At 36.5% G+C, this 25,123-nt stretch overlaps 1 protein-coding gene across 3 annotated transcripts in view; it reads left to right on the top strand.

The window, feature by feature from the left end:
• CTNNA2 (catenin alpha 2) overlaps positions 1 to 25,123 on the top strand; it is a 1,106,640-nt gene that overhangs the window by 1,034,987 nt on the left and 46,530 nt on the right. For all 3 annotated transcript variants that reach the window (XM_032880681.1, XM_032880684.1, XM_032880682.1), the window contains one exon: positions 24,763 to 24,868. In XM_032880681.1, coding sequence (XP_032736572.1) covers positions 24,763 to 24,868 — 106 coding nt within the window. The remainder of the gene's footprint in view (positions 1 to 24,762; positions 24,869 to 25,123) is intronic.

The raw sequence follows: 25,123 nt of genomic DNA, 5'->3' as shown, positions 1-25,123 counted from the left end.
ATGTGTTGCTTCCCCCTGGTTCTGGAGTTCTGCAGTTTTCATTGATCGGTGAACTTGGTCTTGGCTTTATTTTCTTGCTCATCTTCTGTGGGAGGGACTTGTTGTAGTGATTTTCAAATGTCTTTGCCTGAGACAGAATTGCACTGCCCTTGCCAGTGGCCAGCCTAAGTAATCTGCTTGGTTTTGCTCTCAGTAGCTTTTGTTTCCTGAAAGATTTCCATAGAGCTTTGGAGGACAGGAATGAAAATGGTGGCCTCCCAATCTCTGGTCCAGAAGTAGCTGAGAGATCAGGGCCCTACTCCTCAGTGCGCCCTCAGGGAAAAGCAGTCAGTCTTTCCCCTGTCCCTGGTCTCTGCCGCACTCCATGCTCATCCAGCCTGTGACTTAGCCTTTCTACCTCTGGTGTTTGGTCCTGTTTGGGTTCTCCAAACCCAGCAGATTCCTGCAGTGCACTCCCATGCTGCTCCTCCCAGAGTAGGAAGGATGGGGTCTCACTGGATATGCCACTTGTGGGTTTCCTGCTTAAAGGGCCGTGGTCCTACTAGGCCTCAGATCATGGTTTACGGTAACCACAAGCTGAGAGCCCACTCCTCAGCTCCGTCTCTGCAACCAGCTTCCCTGCTCCAATACCTGGGAGCTCTGCCACACTCAGACACCCCTGGTGTTTTTTGTTACCCCATGTGTCCTGAGACCACACTGTCCCTGTGAGGGCCCCAACCCCTGCTTTGCCTCTGGACCAACATCCCTCAGTGGAACAGATTTCTAAAAGTTCTGATTTCATGCTCCACTGCTCTACCACTTCGTGAGAGCCGGCTCCAACCCGCGGGGTCTCTCTTCCATTATATCAGCTCGGATTCACTGATCTACATGTCTTCCCTTCCAGAAAGTGGTCGATTTCCTAGAATTGTTGCTCCTCTTCTCTTCAATCTCTTGTTGAGTTTGTAAGTGTTCAGAACAGTTTGGTAACTATCTAGCTGAACTCCTGGGACCTGATGCTATTTAAGTCTCCTATTCACCTGCCATCTTGCTCCTCCTGCCTAAAGAAGTTTCTTTAACATTTCTTATAAGGCTGGTTTAGTGGCGATGGATTCTTTTAACTTTTGTTTGGGAACCTTTATATCTCTCCTTCAATTCTGAATAATAACCTTGCTGTTAGAGTATTCTTGGTTGTAGGCTTTTTCCTTTGAGCACTTTGAATATATCAGGACACTGCCTTCTGGCCTGTAAAGTTTTTGCTGAAAATCAGCTGATGGTCTTAGGGAGTTTTTATTGTATGTTACTAGTTTCTTCTCTCTCGCTGGTTTTAAAATTTTGTCTTTATCTTTAGTCTTCAGCATTTTGATTATTATGTGGCGTTGTGTGATCCACCTTGGGTTCATCTTGTTTGTAGCTCTATGTGCTTCTTAAACCTGGATGTCTCTTTCTTTCTCCAGGTTAGATAAGTTTCAGTTGTATGTTTTCAAATAAGTTCTCTGCCCATTTTGGTCTCTCTCCTCTCCTTCTGTGACTTCTTTAATGGAAATACTGTTCAGTTGATACTGTTTAAGAGATTCCTAACGTAATTTCAGTTTTTAAATTCATCTCTCTCTCTCTTTTTTTTCTCCCTCTTCAGTTTAGGTACTTTCCAGTACTCTGTCTTTCAGGTTGCTAATCCATTCCTCTGATCTACTGGTGATTCCCTCTAATGTATTTTTCATTTTGGTTTTTGTATCTTCAACTCTGGTTCTTTGTTATATATTTCTCTTTTTTGAAGTTCTCATTAAGTTCCTTTACTCTTCTCTCCAACCTGGTGAACATTTTTATGACCATTACTTGAAACTCTTTATCAGGTTTATTGGTTATCTCCATTTCATTTAGAATTTTTCTGTGTGTTTTTTTTTTCCTTATTATTTAATTTAGAGCATCTTCTGTATCCTCATTTTACTTGACTTTATGTGTTTGTTTCTAGGTGTTTGGCAGAAGAGCTACCTTTCTTAAACTTGAAGGAATGGTTTTGTGTATGGTTGTCCCCTGTGTTCACTGTGTATGCCTGGTTACTCTGGCCAGTGGGTTGGAACTGTGGCTAGTGTGAGATGAGGGTTTGGGGGAACTCCATGCTGGGGTTGCCCTGATTTAATGGCCAGAGTTGAAGTAGGTGTGGGCTTGGGTGGCCATAGGACTCTCTACATAGAGGACAAACTGGCAGAACAGCTAAAGTTGAAATGAATGAAAGCTCAGAGGTCCTGGGCCTCGCTGTGTAGAGGGCATCCAAGTAGGACAACCAAAACTGAAGAGGATACAGCTGAGGTATCTCCGTGTGCTTAGTGTAGGGGGGTTGCCCTGATAGGGCACCTATTGCTGAGGTGCGGATGGGTCAGGGGTTCCCAGGATGATCTTCATAGTGTGGTTCCCTGGTGGGGTAGCTGGAGCTGAAGTGGGCCTGAGCTGTGAGGTCCTAGAGTGTTCTCTGTCTGGGATGTCCTGGCAAGTCTCTGGAGGTGAAGTAGTGCAAGTCTGGAGTATTCCAGGATACTTGGCACCTGTGTCACTTTGGTGAATAATGCACACTTACCAAAGGGTGTCTTAGGATGCACCACACTAGGGCCACCTTGGTGAGACACCTTGGACTGGTCTGAGCTAAGGGCCCAAAGCTCTCTGAGGTGATAAGCTAGCCAGAGTGCCAAGACCCTGCTCCCATGCATGCTATGAAAGTGGAGGGGAAATGTAAGCCATGACACTCACTAGGCCACCTGAGCCAGAAAATCTCAGCAGCTCCTCCACCATTTGGCAGAGTTTTAGGGCTGGATCTTTTATATTCTAGTTGCTGTTTTAAACTATAGCTTTTTACTGTGCCCTGGATCATCCCAGGCTTCTGTAGTCCAAGGGACTCAGGGTTCCCTAAAGTGGCAGGCCAGCTGTGATGCCTAGACCCTGCTCCATCTCTGTTATTAAGACGGAGGGGGTATATAAACTATGGTGTTTGTCAGTGTCTCCAACCTGTAAAGAGTTCCAGCTTATCCCCCACCATTTGGCAGGGCTCTGTTATATTCTAGTTGTTCTTTGAAACCATGACTTTTTGTCATGGTGCCCCAGGGCAGATGGATCTGTTCACAGTCCCTCATTGCTATTTCTATCACTATAGTTCCCAGTGTCAGGGGGTAGCAGTTACCTTTGTTACTGTGTCTTTCTTGCTATTCTCTCTGTGGGCTCTTGATCCCTTAGTGTGCAGAATCTATTCACTCAGACCTCAGTTCTTTAGGAGGAACTGCTCTATAAATAAGGGTAGATTTGGTATCTCCATGGAGGAGGTGAGTTCAAGATTTTTCCTCAATGTGATCTTGGATTAAAACTCAAGCCCTGCCTTTATTGACCCTTAGACTTATTTCTCAACTTTGTACATATTTTTACTTTAACTTCAAGGCCATAACATAAATGTGACTTCCTTGAATAGTTGAAGTCATGGTCTTGCAGTCCCATTGACTCATCTTTTTTCCCCAAATTCATTCACATTTTCTACTGCTTATTTTATACATCATACTACATCAGCTAATTGGTGAAAGTGGTATTTTCTAAGCATGTTTTATGGAACTCTGTTTCTGAAAAGAAGTTTCTAGGATTCAATATACTTGCAGATACATTCCTATATACTTTGTATCATTATTGAAGAGTCGCAGTATATTGACAAGTTAGTAATTTGGAATAACTGAGATTTTCAGAATTCTGGGTACTGAGTACATTAATTCACAATGTACTAGCACATTGATTTGTCCCATTAATACTTACTACCTTTCCATGAAGTAAATGCAAATTCATTGGTAAATGTAGATAGCAATGATATAGCTTTCCATGACTTTCTTTTTTTGAGTGATTACTTCCTGGGAAAGCTTCCAAATATTGAGCCTTATGTAAGAATGACCTATTACCAAAAGAGAAAAATTTCTGTGAGCTTCTATAATTAAGCCAGTTCTATGACTTGATATGACTTAAAAAAAAAAAAAAAAAAAACCTAACCTAAAAACATGTTCCAGGTGGAACAATATTATGGTTTCTGTCTTTAAGATCACAAGATTCCTCAAAGCACCTTTTAACATGCCTAAAATAGTAAATCTGGTTTAAGGTAGGGATACAAAAAAGTGTAAGCCATCATTTTGAGACTAGAAGCTATACACCCAATGGGGCCAGTTCCTTTGTCAACATTTCCTTTCATTAACAGGAATACTCAAACATTATCTTCTCTTTTCCAGGCGTGAGATAGATAGATAGATAGATAGATGATAGACTTTTTTTTTTTCTTCTGTTTGCCATTCGTTTATGGTTTCTGTCCCACTTGGCATTATTCAGATGGCTATGGTTCATTTAGACTGGTGCTGTCAAATACAGTAGCCATGTGGCTAGTTATATTTTATTATATAGAAATATATAATAAAATATACCATTTTAACTATTATTAACTGTACAGTTCTGTGACATTAAATACATTTACATTGTTGTATAACCATTACCACCATCAATCTCAAGAAATTTTTCATTTTTCCCAACAGAAACTCTGTATCATTGAATATTAACTCCCCATTCCTCTCTCTCCTCCACCTCTGGCAACCACCATTCTCCTTCCTGTCTGTATGAATTTGACTAAGTATCTCAGATAAGTGGAAACATAGTGCATTTGTCTTTTTGTGACTAGCTTATTTCACCTAGCATAATGTTGTCAGGGTTTATCCATGTTGTAGCTTATGTCAGACTTTCATTCTTTTTTAAGACCAAATAATAACATATTGTATGTATATATCATATTTTGTTTATCCATTTATCCATGTTGGGCACTTGGATTGATTTCACCTTTTGGCTATTGCGAATAATGCTATAAACATAGGTGTACAGATGTCTTCTTGAGACCCTGTTTTTTGTTCTTCAGAGTATTTCAGAGTATCTCTAAGGAGTAGAATTGCTGAATATGATATTTGATTTTAATTTTTTGAGGAACAACTGTTTTGCATAACAGCTGCACCATTTACATTCCTAACAACAGTGCACAAAGGTTCTGACTGCTCTATGTTTTTCCCAACACTTATTTTCTGGCTTTGTTTTTGTTTGTTTGTTTTTGTAATAGCCATCTTAATGAGTGTGAGATGGTATCTCAGTGCTTTTGATTTGTATTTGCTAATAATTAGTGATCTTGAACATCTTTTCACTTTTCATGTATTGATTAGTCATTGTGTGTGTGTGTCTGTGTGTGTCTGTGTATGTATATTTACAAGAATATGTATTTAAGGTCTTTGCTCCTCTTTTAATCAGGTTGATTTATTTTTAGTGTTACAAGATTTTTAAAAATATATTACAGATACTAACTGCTTGTTAGAGGTGTAATTTGTAAATCTCTGATTCTGTGGGTTTCCTTTTTACTCTGTCATGTCCTTTTATGCACAAAAGTTTTTAAAATTTTGGTGTAGTCAGATTTTAGTTTATCTTTCATTACCTATGTTTTTGTTATCACATATAAGAAATCATTGCCAAATCCAATGTCAGGAAGTTTCTCTTGTTTTCTTTTAATACTTTTATATACCTTATGTTAAGGTCTTTGATCAATTTTGAGTTAATTTTTGTATATGGTATAAGATGAGGTTCCCACGTGGTTTTTGTTTTTTTTTTTGGGGCATGTGGATATCAAGTTTTCTAAACACTATTTGTTGAAAACACTGTCCTTTTCTTTTATAATGGTCTTGTGACACCCTTCTTAAAAAATCATTTTGCCATATGCATTAGGCTTTACTTCTAAGCTCTCTGTTCTGTTCTATTGGTCTATAGATCTGTCTTTATTCCAGTATTAGAGTTTTCTGAAAAAAAAGTTTAGTTTTTATTTTTATGTTTAATTGAAGTATAGTTGACATATAATAACATATTAGTTTCAGATGTACAACATAGTGATTTGACAACAATATATGTTACAAAATACTTACCATATTTAGTTACTACTTAACATTGTACAAAGTTACTGCAATATTATTGACTATATTCCCTATGCTGAATATTACATCCCCTTGACTTAACTGGAAGTTGCAACTCTTAGTCCCCTTCACTTATGTTACTCCCTCCCCCCGCCCCCGCCCCCAAACCCTAGTAAGACATTCCTACTCTGATAATCAACAGTTTGTTTCCCGGATCTATGAGTCTGCATATTGTTTTGCTTGCTTCTTTTATTTCTTTGTTAGATTACACATATGAATGAAAAATATTTTTTCTCTTTCTCTCTCTGACTTATTTCATTTTGCATAACATCCTCTAAGTCCATCCATGTTGTTGCAAATGGCAAGATCTTATTTTTTGGATAAGTAATATTCAATTGTGTGTGTGTTTACACCACATATTTATTCATTCATCTATTGATAAACAGTTATATTGCTTCTGTATTATAAATAATGCTGCAATAAACATATGGGTGCATGTATCTCTTCCACTTACTGTTTTCATTTTCTTTGAGTAAATACCCAGTACTGGAATTAGTGGGTTATATGTCTTTTTGGTTTGTGATTTTTTTGTTTTAAATTTTTGAGGGACCTCCGTATTCTTTTCCATATTAACTGTACCTGTTTGCATTACCAACAACAGTGCATAAGGGTTCCTTTTTTTCCTCACATCCTTGCCAACACTTATTATTTCTTACTTTTTTGATTTTGGTCCTGCTGACAGGTGCAAGCTGATATCTCATTGTGGTTTTGATTTGCATTTCCTTGAGTTGAGTGATGTTGATTATCTTTTCACGTGTCTGTTGGCCATCTGTATTTCTCTTTGGAAAAGTGTTTATTTAGGTCCTCTGCCCATTTTTAATTTATTTTACTTTTAAAAGTTTTATTTAAATTCCAGTTAGTTAATACACAGTATAATATTAGTTACAAGTGTACAATATAGTGATTCAACACTTCCATACAGTACCTGGTGCTCATCACAGCAAGTTCACTCCTTAATCTCCATCACCTATTTTATCCTTCACCCATCCCTGCTCTGATAACTATCAGTTTATTCCTTATGGTTAAGAATCTGAGGGCGCCTGGGTGGCTCAGTCATTTAGCATCTGCCTTTGGCTCAGGTCATGATCTCAGGGTCCTGGGATTGAACCCCGCATCAGGCTCTCTGCTCAGCAGGCAGCCTGCTTCCCTCTTTCTCTCTCTCTGTCTGCCTCTCTGCCTGCTTGTGATCTTTGTCTCAAATAAATAAATAAAATCTTAAAAGAAATCTGTTTCATCTCTTTCTTTCTCTTCCCCCCCCACTTGTTCATTTATTTCTTAAATTTCACATATGAGTGAAATCATACAGTATTTTTATTTCTCTCACTGACTTATTTTGCTTAGCATAATATTCTCTAGCTTCATCCATGTCATTACAAATGTCAAGATTTCATTCTTTTTTTTATGGCTGAGTAATATTCCGCTGTGTGTGTGAGTGTGTGTGTGTGTGTGTGTGTGTGTCTGTGTGTACACCACATCTTCTTTATCCTTGCATAAGTCGATGGACACTTGAGCTGTTTCCATAATTTGGCTTTTGTAGATAATGTTCCTACAGACATCAGGGTATGTATATCCCTTTGATAGTATTTTTGTATTCTTACAGCAAATATATAGTAGTTCACTTGCTGAATCATAGAGTTGTTCTATTTTTAATTTTTGAGAGGACTTCATACTGTTTCCAGAGTGGCTGCACCAGTTTGCATTCCCACCAGCAGTGCAAGAGGGTTCCCCTATCTCTACATCCTCTCCAACATCTGCTTCTAGTGTGTTGTTTTATTTTTATTTTTATTTTAGTCATTCTGACAGGTGTGAGGTGCTATCTCATTGTAGTTTTGATTTGCATTTCCCTGGTGATGAGTGCAGTTGAATACGTTTTTATGTGTCTGTTGGCTGTCTATATGTCATCTTTGGAAAAATGTCTATTCATGTCTTCTGCCCATTTATTGGATTATTTGATTTTGGGGTGTTCAGTTTTATAAGATATTTTTATATTTTGGATACTAACCCTTTATCAGATATGTCATTTGCAAATATCTTCTCCCATTCCATGGAGCTTTTTTAGTTTTGTTGATTGTTCTTTCACTGTGCAAAAGCTTTTTATTTTGATGATGCCCCAATAGTTTATTTTTTTGCTTTTGCTTCTCTTGCATCAGGAGGCATATCTAGCAAGAAGTTGCTTTGGCTGACATCAAGGAGGTTTCTTTCTGTGTTCTCCTCTAGGATTTTTTAAATGATTTTATTTATTTATTAGAGAGGAAGAGAGAGAGAGAGCAGTGAGCAGGGGAAGGGGCAGAGGGAGAAGCAGACACCCCACTGAACAGGGAGCCTGACACAAGTCTTGATCCTAAGACCCTGAGGCAAAGACAGACATTTAACCAACTGAGCCATTCAGGTGTTCACTCCTTGAGGACTTTTATGGTTTAAGGTCTCACATTTAGATGTTTAATCCATTTTGAATTTATTTTTGTGTGCAGAGTAAGAAAGTAGTCCAGTTTCACTCTTTTGCATGCTCCTGTCCAGTTTCCCCAACACTGTTTGTTGAAAACACTCTCTTTTTCCCATTAGATACTCTTTCCTGCTTTGTCGAAGATTCCTTGACCATATAGTTGTGGGTTCATGTCTGGGTTTTCTCTTCTGTTCTATTGATCTATGTGTCAGTTGTGCTGCTACCATACTGTTGATTATTAAATCTTTGAAGTCCAGAATTGTGATGCCTCCAGCTTTGCTCTTTTTTTCAAGGATGCTTTGGCTATTCTGTGTCTTTTGTGATTTCATACATATTTTAGGATTGTTGGTTCTAACTCTGTAAAAAATGCTGTTGGCATTTTGATAGGGATTGCATTAAATGCGTAGAGTGCTTTGGGTAGTATAGATATTTTAACAGTATTTCTTCTTCCAATCAATGAGCATGGGATGCCTTTCTTTCTTTATGTCATCTTCAATTTCTTTTATCAGTTTTTTATAGTTTACAGAGTATAGGTCTTTGACCTCTTTGGTTAGGTTTATTCATAGGTATCTTATTATTTTTGGTACAGTTGTAAATGGGACCAATTTCTTAATTTTGCTTTCTGCTGCTGTGTCATTGGTGTGTAGAAATGCAACAGATTTCTATATGTTGAGATTGTATCCTGTGACTTTACTGAATTGTTTTTTTTTATCAGTTCTAACACTTTTTTGGTGAAGTCTTTTGGATTTTCTATATATAGGATCATGTCATCTACAAATACTGAAAGTTTTACTCCTTCCTTGCTGTTTTGAATGCTGTTTATTTCTTTTTGTTGTCTGATTGTTGTGGCTGGGACTTCCAGGCTATGTTGAATACAGTGGTGAGAGTGGATATACCAATCTTATTTCTGACTATAGAGAAAAAGGTCTTGGTTTTTCCCCATTGAGGATGATACTAGCTGTGGGTTTTTTACATATAGTCTTTATTATGTTGAGGTATGTTCCCTCTAACTCTACTTTTTTAAGGTTATTATCATGAGTGGATGTTGTACTTTGTCAAATGCTTTTTTCTGCTTCTGCTGAAATGATCATATAGTTCTTATCCTTTATTTTATGAATCTGGTATGTCACCTTGATTGTTTTGTGACTATTGAACCATCCTTGCAACCCAGGAATAAATCCCATTTGATCGTGGTAAATAATTTTTTTTAATGCATTGTTGGATTCAGGTTGCTAGTATTTTATTGGAAATTCTTGCATCCATGTTTTCAGGGATATTGGTCTGTAATAGTGATCTTTCTTAGTGGAGTCTTTATCTGGTTTTGGTATCAAGGTAATGCTGATAGATTTTTGTATGTTGCCTCATAAAATTTTGTATATTGGTTTTATACCCCACAATTTTGCTGAATTCATTTATTTCAAGTTGTTTGTTTTAGAATATTTAGGGTTTCCTACATAAAAGATCATGTGTCTATGAACAAAGAAAACCTCTTTCTTTCCAGTGTGGGTGACTTTTATTTCTTTTTCTTGCTTAATTGCTCTGGCTATGAGTTCAAGTATTTGGTTGAGTAGAAGTAACAGAAGGGGCACCTTTGTGTCTGCTTTCAGAGTAAAAGCTTTCATTCCTTCACCATTGAATGAAGGGTATCAGCTCTAGGTTTTCAAATTTTATTTAAGGCGAGATAAAATTGAAAAATAATTTGGCAGTTAATTTTAAAACTAAGAATGGATTAATCATAGGGCCAGTAATTTTGCTCTTGGGCATTTATCCCAAAGTACGAGCCTTTATATTTACCCAAAAACCTGTCCATAGATATTTATACCAGATACATTCATAATAGCCTCAAACTGAAGACTACCCATGTGTCTTTCATTTGAATAATGGTTAAATAAACTCTGGTGCATTCATGACACAGAAGACTACTTAGGAATACATAGATGCAGCAACCTGGATGAACTTCATGGGCCTTACACAGGGTGAAAAATACCTATCTCAGATGATGAATACTATATGATTCCATTAAGATAACATTCTTGAAATAAAAATAAAGAGATGGAGAACTGATTATTAACTATCATCTACAGGTCAACTATGAATGATTACCATTAGGGATGGGGGCAGTTGATAGAGTTAGTATAAGAGAACTTTGTGTTGATAGTACATTTCTGTGCCTCGATTGAAGTAATACTTGTAGGAAGTTCTAGTGATAAAATGGCTTATAACTTACACACATATACATACAACTGCATGTGTAACTGCTGAAATCTGAATAATCTTTATTAATCTTATTAATATCAGTTTCTTGCTTTTATTATTATACTGTAATCTTGCCAAATGTTAACATGGGGGGAGGCTGGACTAAGGGTGCATAGGACATCCTCATATACATCCTTGTAAGTTCCTGGGAATCATAATTACTTCAAAATAAAAAGTTAAAAATAGATGAAATAATTGGGTCAAATTAAACTAAGTTCCTCAGTCATATTAGCCACATCTTAAGTGTTTTATAGACACATGTATATAGGGACTGCTAAATTGGACAGTGTAGAATTATAGAACATGTCTATCATTACAAACATTCTCTTGAACAACACTGCTATAGATACTCTGATGTCTGAAGGAGTGTCAGAATTCACTTCTGACCTATGCAATGATAACATTAAAAGAAAACACTACCCTTGTACATATGTTGAGTTTAGGGTCTCTTCTTTCAAAAGTAGTGGTTATTACTCCACAGTTACCACCCAGCTTCCAGTAAGAGCAGTCACACAGCCTGGCAAAATAGCATAAAGAAGCTAGTAACTTTGATTCCCCTATCCCCCCAAGTGACACAAGTATCTTTTCTGTCTCCTTTCTCTTCTGATTATGGTATGGGGATAGTGGGTCATGTCACTGAGTCTGTACTCAAAGAAATCTGTGCTTTGAAATTTTCTTGAAACTTGCATGATGTTCAGAATTCTCTACTAAATAGTAAGGGTTTTCCAAAAGTTTCCAATAATTTTCTTTTTTTTAAATTTTTTATTTTTTCAGCGTAACAGTATAAAAGTTTCAAATAATTTTCTTAATTCATTTTCATGAAGCAATGAGGATGAACATGACTTTAACTTCACTTTAGTACCTAGAGTACTTATGAATATCTAGACTATTCCATTGAATAGTTGACAGTTTTTCTTGTGCCATTTTTCTGGATAATTCTAATGCTTTCTGTTTTTATATTTACATTTTTAAATTTGATATTCATATCTATTGTGAAATGATCACAGTATGTCTAGTTAACGTCCATCACCATACATAGTTACAATTTTTTTTTTACAAAAACATTTAAGATCTACTCTCTTAGTAACTTTCAAATATAAAACTTATTATTGCTGCTATTATTATTATTATTATTATAATATCCCATGGACTTACTTATTTTATAGCTGGGAGTTTGTACTTTATTTTCCTTCTCCCATCTCACTGCCTGCCCTCCTCCTACCCTCCACTATCCACTCCACCCCGGGCCTCTGGTAACCACTAATTTGTTCTCTGAATCCATGAATTTGAGTATTTTTATGTGGTTGGTTGATTTTTATTTGTTTGTTTGGGTTTTATTTTGTTTTGTTTTAGATTACTCATATAAATGAAGTCATATGATATATGTATTTCTCTGACTTATCTCACTTAGCATAATACAAATAGCAAGATTTCATTCTTTCAGGGATGAGTCAAATTCCCTATGTGTGTGTATGTGTATATGTGTGTATTTGGTTGTGTATGTGTGTAACACATAGGGAAATAACCACTATCTTTAAAAGAGATCCTGAGCTGAGCATATGCATACACAACATGTATACCCATATATATGTATATATACATATGTGTGTGTGTATCACTTTATCCATTATTCCATCAAAGACATTTAGATTTTCATATATTGACTATTGTAAATAAGCATGAAGTGAACACAGAAGTGCATAGATCTCTTTGAGTCAATTTTTTCATTTTCTTTGGATAAATACCCGTAAGTAGTATTGCTGGACCGTATGACAGTTCTATTTTTAACTTTTCAAGGAGGCTTTATACTGTTTTTCATAATGGCTATACCAACTTACATTTCCACCAACACTGCATGAAAGTTCCCTTTTCTTCACCTCCTCAACAACACTTGTTATTTCTTTTCTTTTTGATAGCACCAATTCTAACAGGTGCAAGCTCATCTCTCATTGTGGTTTTGATTTGTGTTTCCCTGATGATTAGTGATGTTGAACACCTTTTCAGGCTTCTGTTGGCTATGTGTATATCTTCTCTGGAAAAATGTCTATTCAGGTCCTTTGCTGATACTGAAATTAGATTATTTGCCCTTTTTTGCTATTGACTTGTATGAGTTCTTCATATATTTTGGATATAACCCTTTATCATATATATGATTTGCAAATATTTTCTCCCATTTGGTAGGTTGCCTTTTCATTTTGTTGATGGTTTCCTTTTCTATACAGAAGCTTTTTAGTTTGAGATCATCCCACTTGCTTATTTTTGCTTTTGTTGCCTTTGCTTTTGGTGTCATATCCAAAAAATCTTCAAGACTAGTGTCAAGTTGTTTAGTCCCATGTTTTCTTTCAGGGTTTTATGGTTTTATGTCTTATGGTCAAGTCTTAGATCCATTTTAAGTTGATTTTTATGTACAGTGTAAGATAATGGTCCAGTTTTACCCTTTTGTGGCTGTCCAGTTTTTCCAACACCATTTATTAAAGAAACTGTCCCCCACTGGATAGTACTGGCTGCTTTGTCATAAGTGAACTGACAATATAGGTGTGGGTTTATATTTACATTTTATTTGTTTTTTAAATTAATTATTTTTATTAACACATAATGTATTATTTGCCCCAGGGGTACAGGTCTGTGAATCAGGCTTGCACACTTCACAGTACTTACCATATTACATACCCTCCCCAATGTCCGTAACCCAACCATCCTTGCCACACCATCCCCTCTCCCCAGCAACCCTCAGTTTGTTTTGTAAGCTTAAGAGCCTCTAATGGTTTGTCTCCTTCCCAATCCCATCTTCTTTCATTTTTTTCTTCCACACCCCCCAACCCTGAACTCTGTCTCCAAAATTCCTCATATCAGGAGATCATATGATAATTGTCTTTCTCTGATTGACTTATTTCGCTCAGCGTAATACCCTCTAGTTCCATCCATGTCATTGCAAATGGCAAGATTTCATTTCTTTTGATGCCTGCATAGTATTTCATTGTATATCTATATATATACCACATCTTCTTTATCCATCATCTGTTGATGGACATCTAGGTTCTTTCCATAGTTTGGCTATTGTGGACATTGCTGCTATAAACATTCAGATCACTGCATTTGTATCTTTAGGGTAAATACCCAGTAGTGCGATTGCTGGATCATGGGGTGGCTCGATTTTCAACTTTTTGAGGAACCTCCATGCTGTTTTCCAGAGTGGCTGCACCAGCTTGCATTCCCACTAACAGTGTAGGAGGGTTCCCCTTTCTCTGCATTCTCACCAGCATCTATTGTTTTCTGACTTATTAATTTTAGCCATTCTGACTGGTGTGAGGTGATATCTCATTGTGGTTTTGATTTGTATTTCTCAGATGCCAAGTGATGTTGAGCACTTTTTCGTGTGTCTATTGACCATTTGATTGTCTTCTTTGTAGAAATGTCTATTCATGTCTTCTGCCCATTTATTGATTGGATTATTTGTTCTTTGGATGTTGAGTTTGGTAAGTTCTTTATAGATTTTGGATACTACCCTTTATCTGATATGTCATTTGCGAATACCTTCTTCCATTCTGTCTGTTGTCTTTGGTTTTGTTGACTGTTTCCTTTACTGTGCAAACACTCTTAAACTTGATGAAGTCCCAATAGTTCATTTTTGCCCTTGCTTCCCTTGCCTTTGGCAATGTTTCTAGCAAGAAGTTGCTGCGGCTGAGGTTGAAGAGGTTGCTGCCTATGTTTTCCTCAAGGATTTTGATGGATTCCTCTCTCACATTTGAGTCTTTTTTCCATCTTGAGTCTATATCTGTGTGTGGTGTAAGGAAATGGTCCAGTTTCATTCTTCTGCATGTGGCTGTCCAATTTTCCCAACACCATTTATTGAAGAGACTGTCTTTTTTCCATTGGACATTCTGTCCTGCTTTGTCAAAGATGAGTTGACGATAGAGTTGAGGGTCCATTTCTGGGCTCTCTATACTATTCCATTGATCTATGTGCCTCTCTTTGTGCCATGACCGTACTGTCTTCATGATTACAACTTTGTAATAGAGCTTGAAGTCTGGAATTTTGGTGCCACCAACTTTGGTTTTCTTTTTCAACATTCCTCTGGCTATTCTAGGTCTGTTCTGGTTCCATATAAATTTTAGGATTATTTGTTCCATTTCTTTATAAAAGTTTTTGATATTTTTTTTTAAAGATGTTATTTATTTATTTGACAGGCAGAGATCACAAGGAGGCAGAGAGGCAGGCAGAGAGAGAGAGAGAGGGAAGCAGGCTCTCTGCTGAGCAGAGAACCCAATGTGGGACTCAATCCCAGGACCCCGAGATCATGACCTGAGCCGAAGGCAGCGACTTAACCCACTGAGCCACCCCGGTGCCCAAGTTTTTGGTATTTTGATAGGGATTGCATTAAATGTATAGATTGCTTTAGGTAGTGTAGACATTTTCACAATATATGTTCTTCCAATACATAAGGATGGAACATTTTTCCATTTCTTTGTGTCTTCCTCAATTTCTTTCATGGGTACTTTTCAGTGTTCTGGGTACAGATTCTTTGCCTCTTTGGTTAGGTTTATTCCTAGGTCTCTTACAGTTTTGGGTGCAATTGTAAATGGGATTGACTCCTTAATTTCTCTTTCTTCTGTCTTGCTGTTGGTGTATAGAAATGCAACTGATTTCTGGCATTTATTTTATAACCTGACACTTTACTGAATTCCTGTATGAGTTCTAGCAGTTTTGGAGTGGAGTCTTTTGGGTTTTCCACAAAAAGTATCATATCATCTGCAAAGAGTGAGAGTTTGACCTCTTCTTTGCCAATTTGGATGCCTTTTATTTCTTTTTGTTTTCTGATTGCTGAGGTCAGTTGTTCTAGTACTATGTTGAATAGCAGGGGTGATAGTGGACATCCCTGCCATATTCCTGACCTTAGGGGGAAAGCTCTCAGTTTTTCCCCATTGAGAATGATATTCTCTATGGGTTTTTCATAGATGGCTTTGTTGATATTGAGGTATATACCCTCTATTGTTACCCTGTGAAGAGTTTTGATCAAGAAAGGATGCTGTACTTTGTCAAATGCTTTTCAGCATCTTTTGAGAGTATCCTATGGTTTTTGTTCTTTCTTTATTAATGTATTGTATCCCATTGATTGATTTGTGGATGTTGAACCAGCCTTGTAGCCCAGGAATAGATCCCACTTTGTCATAGTTAATAATCCTTTTAATGTACTGTTGGATCCTTTTGGCTAGTATTTTGGTGAGAATTTTTGCATCTGTGTTCATCAAGGATATAGGTCTGTAATTCTCCTTTTTGGGGGGGGGTCTTTGGTTTTGGGATCAAGGTAATGCTGGCCTCATAAAATGAATTTGGAAGTTTTCCTTCCATTTCTACTTTTTGGAACAGTTTCAGGAAAATAGGTATTAATTCTTCTTTAAATGTTGATAGAATTCCTCTGGGAAGCCCTCTGGTCCTGGGCTCTTGTTTGTTGGGAGATCTTTGAGGACTATTTTAATCTCCTTACTGGTGATGGGTCTGTTCAGGTATTCTGTGTCTTCCTGGCTCAGTTTTGGGAGTTTAGATGTTTCTAGGAATGCATCCATTTCTTCCAGATTGTCAAATTTGATGGCGTATAGTTGCTCATAATATGTTCTTATAATTGTATTTCTTTAATGTTGGTTGTGATCTCTTCTTTCATTCATGATTGTATTAATTTGGGTCCTTTCCCTTTTCTTTTTGAAAAATCTGGCCAGGGGTTTATCAACCTTATTAATTCTTTCAGAGAACCTGCTCCTAGCTTCATTGATCTGTTCTACTGTTCTTTTGGTTTCTGTTTCATTGATTTCTGCTCTGATCCTTATGATTTCTCTTCTCCTGCTGGGTTTAGGCTTTCTTTTTTGTTCTTTCTCTAACTCCTTAGGTGTAGGGTTATGTTGTGTACTTGAGGCCTTTCTTGTTTCTTGAGAAAGGATTGTATTGCTATATAGTTTCCTCTCAGGACTGCCTTTGCTGTGTCCCAAAGATTTTGATCAGTTGTATTTTCATTTGTTTCCATGAATTTTTTTCAATTCTTCTTTAATTTCTGGTTGACCCCTTCATCCTTTAGTACAATGCTCTTTACCTTCCATGTATTTGAGTTCTTTCCAAATTTCCTCTTATGGTTGAGTTCTAGTTTCAAAGCATTGTGGTCTGAAGATATAAAGGGAGTGATCCCAATCTTTTGGTACCGGTTGAGACCTGATTTGTGACCCAGGTTGTGATCTACTCTGGAGAGTGTTCATGTGCACTAGAGAAGAATGTGTATTCTGTTGCTTTGGGATGGAATCTTCTGAATATATCTGTGATGTCCATCTGATCCAGTGTGTCATTTAAGGCCTTTATTTCCTTGTTGATTTTTTGCTTGGACGATCTGTCCATTTCTGTGAGGGGGGTGTTAAAGTCCCCCACTATTATTGTATTATTGTTGGTGTGTATTCTTTGATTTTGTTATTAATTGGTTTACATAGTTGACTGTTCCCATGTTAGGGGCATAGATATTTAAAATTGTTAGATCTTCTTGTTGGACAGACCCTTGGAGTATGATATAGTGTTCTTCCTAATCTCTTACTATAGTCTTTGGCTTAAAATCTAAGTTATAAGATCTAAGGACTGCCACTGCAGCTTTCTTTTGATGTCCATTAGCATGGTAAATTATTTTCCACCCCCTCACTTTCAATCTGGAGGTGTCTTTGGGTCTAAAATGAGTTTCTTGTAGGCAACATATAGATGGGTTTAGTTTTGCATCCATTCTGATAACCCATGTCTTTTGATTGAGGCATTTAGCCCACTTACACTCAGGGTAACTATGGAAAGATAGGAATTTAGTGCTTTTGTGTTGTCTGTAAGGTGACTGTTACTGTATATGTCTCTGTTCTATTCTGGTCTGTTACTTTTAGGCTCTTTCTTTGCTTTGAGGAGCCCTTTCAATATTTCCTTTAGGGCTGGTTTGGAGTTTGCAAATTCTTTTTAATTTTTGTTTGTACTGGAAACTTTTTATATCTTCTTCTATTTTCAATGATAGCCTAGCTGGATATAGTATCCTTAGCAGCATATTTTTCTCACTTAGTGCTCTGAATATATCATGCCTGTTCTTTCTGGCCTGCCAGGTCACTGTGGATAAGTCTACTGCCAATCTAATACTTATTATCATTGTATGTTACAGATTTCTTGTCCTGAGCTGGTTTCAGGATTTTCTCTTTGTAATTAAGACTTGTAAGTTTTACTATTAGATGACAGGGTGTGGACCCATTTTTATTGATTTTGAGGAGCATTCTTTGTGCCCCCTGGATGTTGATCCTTGTTCCCTTTGCCATATTAGGGAAATTCTCTGCTATAATTTGCTCCAGTATACCTTCTGGCCCCCTCTCTCTTTTGTTCTTCTTCTGGAATCCCAATTATTCTAATATTGTTTGATCTTATGGTATCACTTGTCTCTTGAATTCTTCCTTCATGGTCCAGCAGTTTGTCTCTCTTTTGCTCAGCTTCTTTATTCTCTGTCATTTGGTCTTCTATATCACTAATTCTCTCTTCTGTCTCATTTATCCTGGCAGTAAGAGCCTCCATTTTTTATTGCACCTCATTAATAGCTTTTTTATTTCAACTTGGCTAGATTTTAGTTCTTTTATTTCTCCAGAAAGTGCTTTTATTTCTCCAGACAGAGTTTCTCTAATATCTTACATGCCTTTTTCGAGCCCAGCTTGCACCTTGAGAATCATCTTTCTGAACTCCAGTTGTGACTTATTACCAATGTTTGTATTAATTACATCCCTAGCCATTGGTACTGCCTCTTGTTCTTTTTTTTTTTTTTTTTGTGGTGAATTTTTCTGCCTTGTCACTTTATTTATATCAGAAGGGAATAAAACACTAAAAGGGTGGCAAAGACCCCCCAAAAATGTATGCTAACCAAATCAGAAGAGATCCAAAACTGGGGGGAGAAGAAAGGGAGAAAAAATAAATATAAATAAATAAATAAATAAATATTAGCCTGGTGAATAGAACAGAGCCACCCACTTGATTTTGCCTGTATTTTGGCCTCTTAGAAGTAACTGCCTAACAAAATTTTAAGGAAAGAAAGACATATATATAAAAATAAGGGTAATCACAATGAAGGAATATGAAACAAATACAGGAATATGACTGTAAAGATGAAAATTTTAAAAAATTCTTAAAAAGGAATTGATAGTTGGTTAGAAAAAGAAAAAAGAGGATGGAATGTGCTCAGGCTGGAGACTAGAACAGAGTCATGTGCTAGATTAGGGTATATTTTGATCTATTAAATGAAATTATATCCCAAAATTTGGGGGGGGGGAAACCCTATATGTATACAAAAAATAAGATTAAATACAATGAAGGGATAAAATATGACTATAACAATGAAGGTTTAAATTGATTTCTTTAAAGAAAGTTATTGTTAAGATAAACTAGTTATAAAACGTTAAAAGAGGAAAGAGGAAAAGTTAGAAAAATAGAGTAAGAAAAAAATAAAAGAAAATAAAATTCAACTTTGTAAGACTAAAGGATCATGGGGGAAAAGCCATGAATTCTATACATTGCTTTCCCCTAGCTCTAGAGTTCCGCTATTCTCCTTGATCAGTGTCTTGGCTGGATATTCTTGCTGATCTTCTGTGGGAGGGGCCTGTTGCAGTGATCCTCAAATGTCTTTGTTTGAGGAGGAATTGCACAGCCCTTGCCAGGGACCAGGCTAAGTAATCTTCTCTTGGAGCTTTTGTTCCCTGAATGCTTTCTGTAGAGCTCTAGAGGATGGAAATGAAAATCGCAGCCTCCCATTCTCCAGCCCAGAGGAGCCAAGAGCTCGGGAACTCACTCCCAGTGCACCCCCAGAAACAACTAGTTAATCACTTCTGTCTCCCTGGTCTCTGGCTGCACTCGGAGCTCACCTGGCCTGTGACTGAGCATTCTGTCTCTGGCACATGGCCCCGTTTGGAGTCTCCAAACCCAGCAGATTCCTGCTGCAGTGCTCCTCCCAGAGCAGGAAGGTGAGGCTCTATGGATTTGCCACTTGCGGGGTCCCTGCTTGAAGAGCAGTGGCCAGACTGTGCCTTGGACCACAGTTTAAGGTAACCCTGATCAGAAAGCTCACTCTTTGGCTCTGTCTCTATGGCTGGCTTCCCCGCTCTGATACCTGGCACTCTCCCACACTCAGACACCCCGAATCTTTCTGTGACTCCGTGGGACCTGAGACCACACTGGTTCCGTGAAGGCTCCACCCCGAATATCCTCTGGAGCAACGTTCCTCAGGGGAGCCAACTTCTAAAAGTTCTGATTTTGTGCTCCACTGCTCAACCACTTGCCGGGAGCCAGCCCCTTCCCCCACGGTCTATCTTCCCATCGCTTTGGATTCATTTCTCCATTCATCCTACCTTTCAGAAAGTGTTCAATTTTCTGTTCCTAGAATTGCTGCTCTTCTCTTCTATCTCCTGTTGAGTTTGTAGGTGTTTGGAATGGTTTGAAACCTATCTAGATGAACTCCTGGAATATGATGTCATTTCAGTCTGCTACTCTTCCACCATCTTGCCTCTCTCCTATATTTACATTTTAAAGTAATACATTTATTCATGCAGAATTTAAAAATAAAAAGGGTGTATAATTTTACCATAACAAAAACTACAGAGGAAAAAATTTGCTTTTACAATCAATGATCTGAGGACATTTGGTTACTTCCATGAAAAAATAAAGTAAGAGTGTGATTCCTATCTCATCTTATACACAAAAAAGAAACTGCATATGGATTTAATATCTAAATATGAAAAGGAAACTTTAAAATTTTAGAATAAAATGGGAGACTATATTTATGATCTTGGGGTAAGGATGAAGTTTAATATTCCAACATTATTGAGATAAAATTGACATAAGTCATTGTGTAAGTGTAAGGTATATAGTGTATTGATTTGATACACATATATATTGCAAAATGGTTACTACCATAGTGTTAACATCTCCGGAAAGGAAAAACTTATTTTTTTTTAAAGATTTTATTTATTTATTTGACAGAGAACCACAAGCAGGGGCAGTAGCAGGCAGAGGGAGAAAGAGAAGCAGGCTCCCCACAGAGTAGGGGGAGCCTGATGTGGGTCTTGATCCCAGGACCTTGAGATCATGACCTGAGCCAAAGGCAGTAGCTTAACCAACTGAGCTACCCAGATGCCCACAAGGAAGAACTTCTTAAAGACCATGTGAAAAGCACAAACTTTAGTAGAAATGATTTGTACATCTGGCCCAGTAAAATTACAATTTATACTAAAAAAATTAATGACAGTAATCTACACGCTAAGACGAGAAGTAATTTTTGAAACATGAATAAATAATAAAAGACTATAATCCAGAATACCTAAAGAGTTTAGATACCAATATAGGTTAAAAAAAAAAAAAACAGAATTTTTAAAAAACAAAGTCATTAGAAAAATATGCAAAAGCTTACATTAACAACTCAAAGAAAAGGATATATGAATGAAAATAATAATGACCAATAAATGATAAAAACAGACCCAGCCTCCTCTGTCATCAAGGTAATGGAAATTAAGTTTTTTCAGATCCATCAGATTGACAGAAACATAAGCGAGTAAATACTATTTAAATTGACATATATGTACAGCAAAATTCATGAAATATGAATGTACAACTTGAACATTATTATAAAAATAACCTGTATATCCATCACCCAGCTCCAGATGCCCCAATATACCTCTCACAGATCGCAGTATCTTTGCTCTCCACTGGTTGTAACTATTACTTTGAGTTTGGGCAGCAGTGTGCTGATTTTCTCTGGAAGGAATAATCCTCACTTATGCAGCATTTGCTGATTTCCATAGAATAAGTACTCTTATCAGGACAGATTTCAAGCAATCAGCAAATCAACTAACTCAACAAATTCTTGAAAATTTAACAGCAGCAGCTCTTATGAGCATGTGCAAACCCACTCTAGCACTCAACTGCCACTTTATTACTTCAGTTTTTCTTCTTTATCTTCCTTTAAAAAAAAATTGCTACCTAAATAAGCATCCTCAAATAGTTTATATTAACTACTTCTCACAACATCAATATTATTATATTACTTAATTAAATTGTTTTTGAAGGCTTCCTGCATTCTGGAAGAGTTTAAATGGCATTGGGGTTATCTGCTTTTTAAGGGTTTAGTGCATTCCTCTGAGACATCACCTAGATTTACTGATTTTTGTTTACTAGCTTTCTCTTTAACACCTTATTTATGTCTTCCATGGAAATCAAACAATAGATTTTTTTAAAATTTCCTTTTCAGTCAGCACTGGTAAATTATATTTTCCTAGAAAGGTACATCCTTCAGGTCATCAAATTTATTTACATGTATTGAGGAAAGTAGTTTTAAGATACTTTTAATTTTGTTTTCTAAGGTTATTTCACTGTTGCCTTTTTTACTTTTAAATATTTGTTTTTCTCCTACTTTTTCTTTTTCTTTTTAAGATTTTATTTATTTGAGAGAGAGAATACAAGAGGGGAGAAGGTCAGAGGGAGAAGCAGACTCCCCATGGAGCTGGGAGCCTGATGTGGGATTCAATCCTGGGACTCCAGGATCATGACCTGAGCCTGAGTTAAGGCAGTTGCTTAAACAACTGAGCCATCCAGGCACCCACTCCTGCTTTTTCTTGATAGCAATCTAGGTATATTTCTTTACATCAGGGTTTTTTGTTTTTTTGTTTGTTTATTTGTTTAAGAAACTGTTCTAGACTTATGTCCATTGTTTCATTATTCTCTAAATCATTAATCTGTTCTTATAATTTTATTAGTTCTTTCCTATTTCTTTCTAAATTCCTGATTCAGATCATTATTGTTTTCATTATCTCTCATACATTCATGTTTGTAATGAAGACCATTTGTTTTCCTCTGAGATCACCATTTTAGTGTTCTTATAAAAATGAAACATGTGTAGTAAAAAGAGTGAAGAGTACCGAAATGTGATTCAGGACACAGAGGTCCCAAACCTAATTCTCTTTTTGTCTATCAGTCTCTCTGCCAGTATCATCTTGGACACATCACTTAGCGTTCCTCTTTCAGTGTCCATTTCCTCAACTAGAAAATAGGAAAATATTTGAAGATCTCAAAACTTCTATTTTGCTGTTGCATTTAATGAATATGTTCCTATCACTAACTTGCCATGCCAGGAATTTGAACTAACTCTAGTCTCAAACTTCTTAAATAATGATATACTAGTTTGTCTAAGAACTATAGTTTCCTATGTAATCACAAAAGACATGCTTCTAATCCTTCTTTGGCTGCAAGATGGGAGTCTGAGCCTCAAGCAAATCTCTCTATTGGTGTTCCTTACTTACTTAGCTTATTTCGTCATAACCAACCAACTGTTGAAAGTCATATAAAGTTGATAAGGAACTGTTTTCCCAAATCCCTTGAAATTCTTGAAATAAATAAACACACAATTGTCGGTAATAAAAAAATAAGCAGCATGCACCTTTTTGTGAATGGGTTAAGATGAGGCAAAAAGTAACAGATACTACCTCGGAGTAAAACTTAAAAGAGAGATTATAAGGCCTGGAAGTTATGGGAAAATATGTAATAATGACAACAGAATTAAACATTGACAAATTCTGCAATCTAAACCTTCCTTAAGAAATATAAAGCAAAACCAAGGAAAAATTTGTTAAAAGAGAGTAAAAAAAAAAATGTTAGAAAATGAGAGCATGATTGTCACAGAATCTTATCCATATTACATAATATTTACATGTAAAATCCCTGTCGTAGTTAAAAATCTAAGCAGTAATTAAAAAAAATCATTATCCTTTGTGGAAGAATTGATGTTGCCATAGCAAAATGGAGTATCTTAAGTTTTGCATTTACCAGTGTGTGTGTGTGTTTAAGCATTGACATGAACACAATATATTTTTGTTTTTGCTATGAATGTAAAAAATGCCAGAAGGGAAATTGGGAGGGAAACTGAACAAAATGCCCTTCATTTACATTTATTTTCTGAAGCCATTTTAAGTCTCCCATTTTATAAAATGTTATTATTTAACAATAGCAGTCATTGCCCACTCTGTATATCCCTACATGTTCTAAGTAAATTGCTTCTGAGTAGTTTTTCTCCACATCTCACCACATCTCTAACTATAGGAATGTAATTTTGTGACCTTAAAAAATGCATTGATTTTTAGATGCACATGTGGAGAGCAGAATAAGTAATAATGCTAAAAAAAAAGAATAAATTTATTGTTTTATTTACCTCTCAAGAAAGAGAAAGAAAAGTTACATGCTACATTTTGTTTAAGGATTTATGAGGTGGCATAGTTTCCTTTTCTTTTTTGATAAATATTTAAAATATATGTAATATTAAACAGTCCACCAAATTGAAAACCTTATGTGAAAATATGGGACAATGGTTTGGAAGCATAAAGACACCTATTGTCACACAGTGTTTTGTGTGTTCCTTCGTAAGTCAGTACCAGACAAGCCAATGAGAGTGAGGGCTCAAAATTTTTCAGAAATTCTGACTGAACAGTTCCCAGTTATATACGAGAGACCACTGCTTTCAAAGTGTCAAAGTAAACTTAAAATATAATTAATACAGTATAGTGCTGGACATGGTATGAAAGACAAGGCATGTTCATTTATTTTGGCTAGACTCTAATTTAAATGTAGAGTTTACACTATGACCTTTATAAAGTTTAGATAAGTTAATAATTTTTAGTTCATTTTTCTCTCCTCTAAAATGGGAATAATAATGGTTACTTGCTAGGGTGGTAATAAACACAAATGAGGTAGTATATATAATAGCACAGGCACATACAAGTATTTAAATATTAAATTCCTCTTGCCCTTGTAGTGATCATCTTTTTTTAATGAACCACTGTTTAAAAATAAAGAAATTAAGGTAAGGAATAAAATATGAGCATGCACATCAAAATAGAGAAAAATATTTTTTTAAAGTGAATGGAATTAAAGTGTACTATTAACATGGAAATTGAAGTGAATCCAGAAAACCTTCAAAATTCTTCTGATGTGGGCAGAATAAAATCAAATATAAAAACAATGTCCTGGACAAACAATATAATTATGCTGTATATGTTGTTTCAGAGGCAAAGGCCCATTGAAAAATACATCTGATGTTATTAATGCCGCCAAGAAAATTGCTGAAGCAGGTTCTCGAATGGACAAATTAGCCCGCGCGGTGGCTGATCAGGTAATATCAGAGGAAAAGCAAACACATGCTGTGTGGTATCATTAATTAGCGCTTGGGTTCTGTAATGGGTTTTATGTACCCTATAAAATGCTTCTGAAGGATGAATTGTAATCACTAACATTTTACAAACAGGCCTCTAACTCTGCTGAGACTGAGCTGATGGCAAAGGTAGGTTCAGTTAAGGGGGTCTCATTAAAGCCCATGACCAAAACTCTTGAGAAAGAAGAATACCTGCTACTTCAGAGACATAACTCC

Source organism: Lontra canadensis, unplaced genomic scaffold (genome assembly GCF_010015895.1).
Source record: "Lontra canadensis isolate GAN:19392208 unplaced genomic scaffold, GSC_riverotter_1.0 scaffold71, whole genome shotgun sequence".
Taxonomy (NCBI): domain Eukaryota; kingdom Metazoa; phylum Chordata; class Mammalia; order Carnivora; family Mustelidae; genus Lontra; species Lontra canadensis.
This window is presented reverse-complemented; position numbering and strand designations above follow the sequence as displayed.